The 13,208-nt window shown below is 34.7% G+C and overlaps 1 protein-coding gene across 1 annotated transcript in view; it reads left to right on the plus strand.

The window, feature by feature from the left end:
• The window catches only part of Alg11 (ALG11 alpha-1,2-mannosyltransferase), a 77,392-nt gene that overhangs the window by 26,878 nt on the left and 37,306 nt on the right, over positions 1-13,208 (plus strand). Inside the window, exons 3-4 of the mRNA XM_065503809.1 lie at positions 8,366-8,824; positions 8,887-9,563. Of these exons, the coding sequence (XP_065359881.1) occupies positions 8,366-8,824; positions 8,887-9,563 (1,136 nt within the window). The remainder of the gene's footprint in view (positions 1-8,365; positions 8,825-8,886; positions 9,564-13,208) is intronic.

The following is a 13,208-nucleotide window of genomic DNA, read 5'->3' on the forward strand; positions in this document are numbered from 1 at the left end:
TGTATGAAAAAAAAAATTTTTTGATGAAAAAAAAAATCCGGGTTAAAAAATATTTTTCCCGATTTTGACCCATTGTATCTCATTTATTTATGGACCGATTTTGCTGATTTTAAATAGCAAACTTCTCGAAAGCATGTCTGACAGAATTATTGAAGATTTGGATCCCGAAGATATCTGGGGTCTTCAGATTTCAACAGACAGACGGACAGACAAATAGACGGACATGGCTTAACCGACTCCGCTATCTATAAGGATCCGGAATATATATACTTTATAGGGTCGGAAATGAAAAATGTAGAAATTACAAACGGAATGACAAACTGATATATACCCTTCTCACGAAGGTGAAGGGTATAAAAAGAGAAAATAAAAACACGTGTGGTTTAATTCCAAAACAATATTCTCAGTAGAAAGCACCGCTATAAATTGACTTTACTCGGCAATTGCCTGTTTAAGACTGAGGTTTTTCAAAGATTATTTACAGTGGTTGACAAAACAATGGAAAGTTTTTCCAAATATTCCATATGTAGCCCAAAATATAAAATATTTTTTTAAAATAAAATTTATTTTTTTTAGTATTTTACTTATAAACAACACCGGTACCTTGTGGTATTTTATTTAGCTTACATTCAACGAGTTCATGGTTACCCGCACAGGCTGAACACTTCTGTGGCAGTTTTTCGCACCATGGCCATACATGGAGCATTTTGCACATTGAGTTGGACCCCTACTGCTTTTGAGAGGCTTTCTCCAGTACACAGAGATGTTGCTAAACCATCTTATTTTTAGAATTTCTTGTTTGGATACTTGTTCACGGTTGAATTCTATCGCATCGTCTTCAGATGACCTTTTAGTTTTTATTTCTGTAATACTTACAGGAGTTATATTGTGACTGCTAATAAATTCTTTTTGTAGTACATCCGTGGTAAATTGGGGCAGCCCGAATAGAACCAATTTGAAAATTTTTACATCTTTTACCTCGTGTGTGTAATACTTAAATTCATTCTTTTGAAGAATCTTCAATGCTTCTTCATATAGCCGCAATGAGCTGGACAATATCTTAGTCCCGACAGACATTCGCTTATAGCTGTATTCCTCACCAAGTAGCTCGAGTAATTTCCAAAACTTGTGTTGAGGATCCACAATTATAGGTGGAACTTTTTCTTTGATGATATCGTCAACATCGTCGTCAGTTGCTAATAGATCAAATCTATTTGCACTTGTACTGGGTGTATCTGATGATTTTGGAACCTTAAATTTGGGTTTATTACCCCACTCTATCTTCCTCTTAGCAGTAGCCATTACAGAAACTTTTTCCAAGCTTCAAATAATTGCTTAATTAAATTAATTTTATAAGGCACTTTAAATGAAAAAATTACACTTGTTTACGATTGTAGGCAGAGATGCCAGATGACTTTGTGTTTTTAAATGCTCATTCGTAGTATTTCTAACAGGAGAACCAAAAAACAAATAAGCAACAGAGAACAAATTATGCAACGAAGGCACAACAAATTTTGTACATAGGCACGAGTGCAAGAGGAGAAAAAGGAAATACAACAACAACTACTTAACTACTACCTCAAGTAATTTTGAAATACAACTGTTGTATGTGTGTCCTCTAGCTGCATAAAGCAACAACAACACATTCAAAAATAGGAACAAATACAAAGCAAAGGAATTTCTAGACATGGGGTGGAGCACCGTTGCAATTCATTGCATTTTGTTGTTTCTTTACTGTTAATGTAGAAAATTAAAAAGTCAACAACAACTTGTGCAATCTGAAATGCAAATGAGTATGATTGGCTGAGCGTTTGTAACAGGAGTAAATTAAAAAAAGTATAGAATGCTAAAAAAAATGTGTATTGTGAAGGATAGGAATGCAGTGAAAGTACATTAAAGAAGGTTATGAGCAATGGATAGCGGATGATATAATTATTGCATTGTTTGTGTAGAACTGATTTTTGTTGAATACCGTTACAGATCATTTTTTATTACGATAAATTTTATTCATAAAATGAATGATCCTGTTATTTATGGTATTTGGCTGTTGTTGTCACATTTTGTTGTTGCATTATATATCCTTTTTTAACCGCTTTACATACAAAATTATTTTTTTTCTTACTAATTTTTCTGGACTCCTATTACCACCAGCATGAATACATTTGAATTCGTATTAAAAAAGCCAATCAATCAAAAAATTCAATAATAATATCCTCCGCTAGCTATCCTTTGTCCAGAATCTTATTTAATTTAATTTATCTTTCACAATACATACAATTACATACCTCAAAAAATAAAAATTCTATTTTATTGCACTAAAATTCTTTATTAACACACATTTCAATACAATTTTTTATTTTGTACACCCAAATCAACTTCATAGTATTTTTCACATTTTTCTACTCAATGACTATATGCGGCAAAACAAAACCATATATGCGGCGGAAATATTTTAAAAATAAACATTTTCGCTTTAAACATTTTTAACTTTGCACAATTTCGTATTTTACATTTTTCAACTTCGTATGGTTTGGCAGTCAACTTTTAGCATCTTCCATATTTTCATTGTTTGAATTTTTCACTGCGCATATCGTTTGCAGTTTATGGTTTTCACGCTGCAATTTGTTTGCATATATGATGTTTTTATAGTAATTTTTTTGTATATTATACACAAGCAATTTCATTTGTTTTTGCTAACAAAAAATATACATATATTTAGGCAGCAAAAGTTTTAAAAATGAAAAATTTTCATTTTGTCTTCTAGCTGCAACGTAAAATATTTTGTAAGGCAAAATATTTTTGGAAAAACTGCGACAAATATTTCTACCATGAAGCTTGTGCATATATGGCATTGGTTTATAGTTTGTATATTTGCAGTATTTGTGCACATTAATATGAAAACGATTCATATTTATTGCGCAGTCGGTAGTCAAATGTAAAAAACGTTTAACTAATTTTAAACCCTGTTTAAATCTGAACTTAAGTACCGTTTTGAGAATTTTGTGTTATTTTTTTTTTTGTTTTTATTAGATTTAAGTTCATTTTAACAGTTTTTCTCTTCAAATATGTTAGCCCCAGGAGCAAGGGCAGATTTACATTTCTCTTAATTTTCTTTTTCATTAATTTTCAACCTTACTTTTTTACAATTATTTCATTAGTTTAGGTTTTTAATTCACTTTTTATTGTCCATTTAGAAAATTATGTTGTGTGAATATATGTATATATTGAGTTATTTGGCTCTTTTCTGATCAAAATAATTTATAATTGTTACAATTTCACTTATCGTTTTCTGTTCATTTAAATAACAAATCAAATTTAGTTTTTGCATGGACAATTTTCTTTGAAATATACTGATTTTAAGTTTGTTTTTATTAGTTTTAAATGGAAGGTGCACAGTGGTATAGAAAAAAAATAGAGTGAAATAAATATGCAATTTCTAAACGGCAAGTCCGATTTGAATGAAATTTCACATGCAAAGAGGTTGATTCACTCTCTAAATTAGCTCCATTATCATCTTCATTTATTTCTTTATGGTCTATAATTTTAAGGCATTTGTTTTGAATGACTTGTAAGCGTTTTAAGTGACATTTTGCAGCAGTGCACATAGTTGATTGTTTTTACAGCTAGTGATGCAGAATTTTTTCTACTTTTACCCTATACCAAAATTTATTATAAAAACTTTATTTCTAAATTTCAAATACACTTCTCTCTATTCGCTTGTGGCGTAGAGAATTAAAAAAATAAATAAAAAAAGCGTGTTAGTGTTTACAGTTACTTTTTACTGTGGAATTTTCCTACAAAATAATAAAGATCTGTAATTTCGATTTGAATTGGTGTTTTTTTTCTAATTTTAACGTGATTAATATCTTAGTTGCGTGTTAAAAAAATCTCGAGGATGGGGGACGACGCTGCGTCCCCTGTTGCTCACACATCATCACAGCCGGATTTCGAAAATTTCTTTCAATCGAATTTGATTACTGATTTTAGAAAGTCGCGTGGTAATGTGAAGAGGACATCAGGTTTCGGCACCTTTGGCCAAGAACAACAAGGTAACCTCATTAAATTCGTCAATTCCATCTGATCTCAGTTCTTCCCTGACGGATTTAGATGACACTGTACCTCAGTTTTTGAGTAATTTGAGATCTAAAATGGCGGCTTCAAGATGCGCTGGAATGAATGTAGTTCCGGAGGTATGTAATGAAGTTGAGGTTGTACCCAATGGACAATCTGGGGTATTTCAGGGTGACACTATAATTTCTAGATAACATTTTTACCCGGGGGATCATGAGGGTGATTTCTTAGTTTTGGTTGATTCCTCTAATGCTGACCCTGGCAATGAGAAGATTCGTAATTCTCTTTTTCTATATCAGAAGATTAGAAAGGTAAGTGTTAATGGCATTCGTCTTATCACTCCTGTAGGTAGAACTTTGTACCGCATTAAGTTTGATTCTGCTGCTAATGCTAATGAATTTGTTGGTAAGGATTTGAGTCAGATTGGTTTGAAGGCTTTTATTCCAGATACCTTTGTTTATTCTTATGGGGTGATTCATGGCATTCCTTTGGAGTTGTCGGAAGATTATATTTGTGAGTCTGCAACTTCTGACGTTGATATTGTGTCTGCTAAGAGGTTTGTTAAGAAGGATAAGGTCAGTGGTAAGGAAACGCCAACGCTCTCTGTGAAGATTGGTTTTCGCTCAGGCAACATTCCGGAGCATATTATTTTAGATTTTTCACATATTAAAGTTAATATTTACTATCCCCCACTCAGACAATGCCACAATTGTGGTCGCCTTGGTCACACATCTAAAGGTTGTCGTTCCAAGAAAAGATGTTTGAATTGTTCTAATGAGATTTGTGATGGCAATTGCATTAAGAAATGTCTTTTGTGTGGAGGTCTATCTCATTCCAGCAGAGATAGGAAATTGTGTCCCAAATGGCGCGAGGAGGATGATATTTTGAAAATTATGACCATTAAACGCCTCTCTAGAACTGAGGTGATAAAATCATATTCGACTAATCGGTTTGATATATTTAATGAATATGATGGGAATTTCCCATCCCTACCGGTGGCTAAGTCTACCCCTGTGAAGGATAGGGATCAGGAAGTTAATAGGATTCTTACCAGACGGAGGTATAATCGTGTAGTGTATGCGAAGCCTCCACCCCCTAGGCCTGTACCTATTTATGTACCTCTTCAACCTGTTGATACAGAACCTTCTATGCCGGTGATTTACAGGGAGAATAAAGCTAAGGTTTCGGATTTTGAGAAAATCTTTGCCGAATTCTCGTCTTTTGTTAAGGATTTCTTTACCAAGGAGTGGTTCCCACCTTAGTGTACTTAATGATTTCAACAATAAAATATCTAATGCTCTTTCTGAATTACTTACATCTGGTGATCCATCGTCTTCTCCTTCTAATTAATAATGAAGATTTTACAGCACAATGTCCAGAGTTTAAGATCAAACAAGTCTTCCATTGAGTTTTACATCAACAATTATAACGTTGATGTTTGTTTATTTTCTGAGATTTTTAAAGTTGACGATTCAGATCCCAAATGTAAACTTTTGAATTAAAATATTTTTTCCAAAACTCGTCCTGATAATTATCGTGCTTGTATGGGTAAAATGTCCGTCAGTGTTTTTAATGGACTTCCTTAGGGAAGTTGCCTCAGTCCGATACTTTTTAACCTATACACTGCTGGTATTCAATCTCTTGAGGATGATAGGACCCTGGTTTTTCAGTATGCGGATGATTTTCTGATTCTCTCCTTTGATTCCTTTTTTGACCAGGCGGTATCTAACCTTGATTCTAAAGTTGGTCAATTTCGATCGATCTGTTCCTCCCTTAATTTGCGTATTAATCCATCAAAGACCAAATGTATGTTTTTTGGCAGACGGGCTAATTTTGATATGGGACTCACTGTGGATGGTTGTTCTATTACCCAGGTGAATTCGCTTAAGTTTCTTGGTCTGCCCATAAGAAATACTTTGACTGTTAATGATCATTATGATCGTGTTTTGAGGGAATCCTCTTCAGCTACCAATCTTCTCAAGAAGTTATCGGGCATCAGAGGAGGTCTAAGGCCTCAGATTGGATTGAGATTTTATCGTGCTTTTATAAGGAGTAAGATTGAGTATGCGAGATCTACTTCTGCCCACGCCCCTAGTTATGTTGACAGGAATATTCAGACCTTCCAGAACTCAAGTCTAAGACGTTGTCTAGGACTGTGTCCCTCCACGCCGATACAGGCCATTTATGTATTGGCCAACGAACTGCCATCTCATCTTAGATCGGTCTATCTTGCGTCCAAGGAGCTTTTAAAGGTTGAGTGTTATAACCCGTCTCTTATGGATTTATTAGAACGGCACCCTCATATCTAAAGAACAGTTAATCTTTTGTCTACGGGAAATACAAGGATATTTTTGACTCGATTCCGTCACTTGGTGAATGTGGCACTAGTAACAAGATTAGGATTATTATTGAGTCATCCTTTAACAGGAACAGAGGTATGTCGAGGAGGTCCTTGGAGCTCACTATCGTTCGTCGGTTGATTTCTATAAAATGAAGAATTTTACTTTGGTTGCTACTGACTCCTCGATTATGAACAATGGCACTGGATGTGCTGTTTTTAATCTTCTCACTGGACGTTTCTTTTTGTACAGTTCACGTGAGAGACTTTCATCACTGTCTGGAGAATTAATTGCCATTAAAAGGGCTGTTGATATAGCCATTGAGGATAATAACTCGCGTCTTGTTATTTACACTGATAGTAGAAATGCGTGTATTTTATTGGGACGTGCTAGTTCGAGGAACTTTATAGTATCGGATATTATTAATTCTATAGTTGATTCTCATATCCTTGAGGTACATATAGTATGGGTTCCTGCCCATGTTGGAGTTTGGTTCAATGAGAGGGTAGATTACCTGGCCAAACAGGCCGTTCTTCTTCTCTCTTTTCAATGAAATACCTGCACAGGGGTGTTGGTTGGGATCCAATTGACATCAAGATTATTAATAGGCTCTTATGTGGCCACTGTTATAGTGGCGTTTACCTTCACATGATACGTAAGAGATCGTCTGATGTTTGTGATTTTTGTAACATGATCGACAATTCTGAGCATCTTATCTTTCACTGTTCTGAATTCAATGATATTAGAATTAAACACCAATTATTTCATAAATTTACTAATCTTTTTGACTTATTAAATTCTCATGACATCGGTATATACTCTCAGTTAATTAGTTTCATTAAGGAAGCTAACATACGAGATCGTTTTTAAGTTTTAGGAAATAATCAACCGTTAGTCACTAATAGCGTTATACTAGAGGAAGTAGGCATTTTTCAATGCCCAACGTTTTCCCGTGTTTTTTTTTTCCTGGCTTTTTGCGTTTTGCTTTGCCATCAGATATTTTTATTAAAAACCAAAAAAAAATAAAAAAAAATTTCAAATAATCGCCACTTTGATACCATTTGAACCCAACGTTCCACTTTAGAGAGATTATAGAACATAAAAAATATGTAAGACGAATTTGATAAAATATAAAAACAATATTGTGTGTTATTTTTCAAAAAATAAGTATTTTTCAATTTAATTGCTTTTGAAAATCAACCCTGTTAGCAGATGTCAAGTAGAAACGTAATGAAAGTCTGTTTTTAACAGGTTCAGACGTTACAGTTACGTTACATTTTATCACTATAACCAAGGTATATTAATTACGAATTCAGAATACCGAGCGAATTGGTTATATTTTTTTTATATGTAGTTTGACATTGTGCCTGCATTTGAAGGCGAATTGGCGGCAGGGAAAAATGTCAAAAACAGCTCACAAATAAATCAAAGCGAATTTTTGTTAAACAAAAAATGTTTATAAATTTGAATCTGCTTGTAATTTAATTTGATGTTTTTAAAAATAAGACTAATTTCGTGTAGTATTATTATTGGTTTTAAAACATAAACGAATTTAACAGCAAAACAAAGTTTGACATTTACAAAATGTAAACAAAGTTTGACATTTATAATGCACTACGGCGAAAAATGAACATAGTAGCAAAAAACGATCAGCTGGTCTGATAACACACCTTATAATTAATATACCTTGACTATAACTGCTCTAACTACTTCACACACAACAAAAACGATCAGCTGTTGCGTTCCGTTAAGAATACATTACATTACGTTCGGCTAACCGAGAGTTAGGTTTTTTTATGACAACCGACTAAGGTTTTTGACAGCATTTTACTTCTTGTTATTATTCATTATTCTTTGCATTTTAATATCAAGAAAATGAATTCAATATATTGAATAATCATTGATACAAGACAATATTTATGATAATTATTTTATTTATTTTTTTTATTAAATAGGCAAAGTATGACAATGTAAAGGTGATTATTTACACTGGCGATATAGAGAGCTCTCCAAGCAGTATTCTGGACAAAGTAAAAAATGTGTTCAATATTAATTTAGAAAAGGATAGTATCACATTTGTGTACTTAAAGTTTCGCCATCTGGTTGAAGCAGAAAGGTATCCTATATTCACCCTTCTTGGACAAAGTTTAGGATCAATGATATTGGGTTTGGAAGCACTGGTAAAATTTCCTCCAGACATATACCTCGATACAATGGGTTATGCTTTTACTCTACCACTTTTCCGGTTTATTGGATGTTGCAAGGTTGGATGTTACGTACATTATCCAACTATAAGTACTGATATGTTACGAAGAGTTCAGCAACGTGAATACTCTCATAATAACCATAGTTATGTTGTACGTAACCCGTTTTTAACTTGGCTGAAAGTAACTTATTATAAGATTTTTGCAAAGGTAAGAACGAATTTAAAGAAATTTGGTATTTGTAATTATTTACTCTGTAAATTTTTATATAGATTTATAGTTGGGTCGGAAAGAGTTCTGAAACGGTAATGGTTAATTCCTCGTGGACAGAGAATCACATTTTGGATTTATGGGACGTTCCTTTTAAGACGCATCGAGTGTATCCTCCATGCGAAGTAAACCATATTAAAAGCTTACAACGGAGTGACAACCTCGATGAGATAATTATTTTATCAGTTGGACAATTTCGTCCAGAAAAAGATCACCCACTCCAATTACAAACTATGTATGAGTTGCGTACATTATTGATTCATAATGAAGATTTGTGGAACAAAATAAAATTAATTATTGTAGGATCGTGTCGCAATGAGCATGATTATGATCGACTTAAAAATATGCAAGACTTAACCAAACATTTATCACTGGAAAATAACGTAGAATTTAAGGTAAATGTACCATACCATGAATTATTGGAATTTTATAAAAAATCCAATGTTGGAATTCACACAATGTGGAATGAACATTTTGGAATTGGCGTCGTTGAATGTATGGCAGCCGGTATTATAATGGTCGGTCACAAATCAGGAGGTCCTTTATTGGATATTATAGAAACATCGGAAGGAAGTCAAAACGGATTCTTAGCTATCGATGCAATAGAATATGCAAACTGTATTTTGACTATTATTTATAACACAAAAGAAAATAATGAGCGTATAAGACAAGCTGCCAGGTAAGACACATTTTTTAATATCCAAATTTAATTGAGTCCATAAACTGCATATCTCTTGACACAGACATAAAACAATTTAATTTTAACTAATGTACTTTTAGTATAATATACATATGGAACTAAATAATTGTCTTTTAAAATACAGTATCGGTCATAACTAAAGCACTCCCTAAGTGAATTTGTTTCATATTATATTTCTTTTTATAAAAACAAAGTTTTAAATTTCGATTATGTATTATTTTCATTTGTTAATATTTTTATTATTGATAAACAAATACTTTTAAAGTTAATCTTTCTATAAGAGGTAATCTAAAATCAAAAAATATATATGAAACGGACAAAACTAAAGCCTTCATGGATATAATATAAAAAAAATTTAATTAATATTTTGTTGCATATCCTTTGTTTTCGATGGCACAAGCCCATCTCTTAGTCATAGAAGATATTAAGTTTTTTATGGTGTTTTGCAATATTCCTTCCCAGGCTATTTTAACGGCTTGAAATAAATCGTTTTAGTTTCATATTAACAATGTCCCTCAAGTTCTCAATAGGATTGACTTTGATAAATTGAGGAGTCCAATGAAAAACTTGAATCTTACTGCTCTGTAGCCAAGTCTTAAAAACATTGGAGGTGTGCTTAGGATCGTTATCCTGTTGGAAGCTACCTATAAGTGGCATCTCTTGAGTGGCATAAAGCAACATTACAACTTTCAGTATATCACGGTACATGAACCGATCCATTATCCCATCAATTTTATGAATTGGCCCAATTCCTTGACCAGAAAAGCAACCCCAGACCATTAAATTGCCTCCTCCATGTTTAATTGTTTCTCTGCAATACTTAGGATTCATTCTTTCTCCTTTTGGTCTGCCTACACGCACTATTCTATCGGAACTTTTTAAGTTGTATTTGGATTCGTCAGAGAACAGTACTGTCTTCCATATTTGCACACTCTAGTCGATGTGGGCTTTGACAAACTCCAGTCTAACTTGCTTGTTCTTAGCTGATATAAAGGCATAATCTTAAACTTGTTCGTACTTGACTAGCTGATGCTGTAGGATCTTTTTGTATTGCTCTTTTGATCAAGGAATCATAACATCGTGTTTTTTTCGAGGACGTACTCCAGAATGCACCAGTGATATGCGACCAGTCTGCAAAAACATTGAAATGAGCCTGATCTGTTAATTGATTTAATTGATTTTGTCCGTTGCGTTTTCTGTTTTTATATGATTTATCATTTTAAATTAATTTTTCATAAAATTATCTTATACTTAATGAATGTTATATGAACATTAACATTAACAATATAAGTTAATAAAATATATACAAATCACAATTCAAAAAAAATTTTTTAACAAAATCTATTGAGATATAGTTATGGCCAATACTGTATGTGAAACTGAACTTCATTATTATTTATTAAGTGTTTACAATTTTGAAAAAATAGTTAATAATTTTGTGTCAAGTATAGTGGGTGCAGTGAAATAAAGCCATTATGGCATTATTGCATCTTAGACAATTTTTTGTTTGTTTAAATGATTTATTTAATTTACCAAGAAAAGAAAGTTCAATAAAAAATTAAAGAACATCCACTCCAAAAAAAAGTATTTTTTAATAATTTATTTACAAGAAAGGCTTTATTTAGCGAAGCCGCCTGCCGCGTTCCATGGAGGAGAAATTCCCTAAGAGCGGCCGCAGGCCGCCACGCAGAAAAACTTTATTTGCGAAGACAAGTTTTTTTGCACTAGTAGTATGGCCAGCAACTATTAGGTTTCGCACGAAAAGGTTTTTTTATTGGCGGCCTGCGGCCGCTCTTAGGGACTTTCTTCTCCATGGAACGCGGCAGGCGACTTTGCTATATGAAGCCTTTCTTGCAAATGATTATAAAATATTTTTTTGTCGCGGCACTGTCTGTCACTCTAAAATATGTATAGTTATTTTATGTAATTACTAGCTGTCCCGGCAAACGTTGTTCTGCCATAGCTCACACAAAGTTTGAAGACACCCACTATAATACTACTCCAGATATGCATTAATAAATTTTTACTTTGTATGGGAGGTGCCATGTCCATTGTACCTATATAGGTTAGGTTAGGTTTAGAAGGGTGTACACAAAGTGTACTTCCACCCAGAGACCTTGAGGTCCATTGTGATTCCCTTCGATAGAGATAGAAAAAGATAAAGATAATAGCATTAGAATAAGCAAAAAAGAAGTCCAAAATTCCGTCTGATAAAAAGAAGAAGAAAGAAAGGAAAGATTAGTCTTTTCACGGATTTGGACCTGCCGTAGAACGTCCCTTAAATAGCCACCCTATTCCCTTAATGAAACCTAGTATGTTGCTTAGTTTGCAGCCAGCAACATTACCAAGTTCATCCAGAAATCTATTTCCTAGCCATTTAAGTCTATGACCCTGTAGCATAGGGCAGTTGCACATAATGTGCTCTACTGTCTCTATCTCCTCTGCATCCCCACATACTCTACAGAAGTCCTGTGTGTCAGTATCCCACTTTCCCTTAAAGGCTCCAATTGAGCAGTGACCGGTTATCACTCCTACTAGAATCCTGAGATTGTACCTATCCAACTCTAACAGTGTCCCAGTCGCGTTCGCATTCAGTCTTGGCCATAAGGCCCTGGACACTTTGCAATCTGTTCTACTGCACCAGGATCGATTCGTGCAGTCCCGGAATCTTTCGTAGATTACCCTGTAGTAGTGACAAATGGGTGGTCTAACAGCCCGTTCCCTAGTGTCATGGTCCAAATCGGAACCATGTCTAGCAAGTTCATCTGCTACCTCGTTACCCTGTATATCACAGTGCCCTGGCACCCAACACAATCTCACTGAGTAATGTGCCAATAGCTCCTCCAGAGCTCTCCTACAGTCCTCTACTAGGTTGGAGTGTATTAAATGACATTCCAAGGCCTTCAGTGCTGCCTGACTGTCTACATATATTGTCACTGCAGACCCCCTATTTATGTGTGTCCCTATCAACTCTGTGGCTTTCCAGATCGCGAAGATCTCTGCCTGGAAGACGCTACACTCGTTAGGGAGTCTATATGAGCGCTTGATGTCTTGGTCGACCAAATATACCCCGGCCCCCGTACCAGAATCCATTTTGGAACCGTCTGTGAAAACTGCGCACCCATCAAACAGTTGATCGGATCCAGCCCACTTATCCCTAGTGGGGAATTCTACTGGGGGTGAAGCACCAAAGCTGAAGGTTGCGACCTTATAGTCAGAGATTCCATATGGAGTAATGCCCTGACTAACAAGACCTGCTTCATACAGTATCATAGTGTGTCCCATCCGCAAGGATTTCACTAAGGAAGACTCAGATAGTCTGAGTAGGTTCCTTGCTGCCACACTTTCAACATATATCTCAATGGGTAGTAGATTCAGGATTATATCCAACGCCGCCTGCGGGGTGCTGCCTAGGGCACCTGTGATACCCAGACATGCACATCTTTGAGCCTTGTTGAGTATAGCCCTGTAGCTACGTTTCCTCATTGCCTCCCACCACACTGTGCAGCCATAAGTAATAATAGGTCTAACAACAGAAGTGTAGATCCAATTAACCATACTCGGTCGCAAGCCCCAGTTTTTGCCAATTGAGTTCCTACATGTATAGTAGGCATTAAGGCCCCT

This window comes from Calliphora vicina, chromosome 3, assembly GCF_958450345.1.
Source record: "Calliphora vicina chromosome 3, idCalVici1.1, whole genome shotgun sequence".
Classification (NCBI taxonomy): Eukaryota; Metazoa; Arthropoda; class Insecta; order Diptera; family Calliphoridae; genus Calliphora; species Calliphora vicina.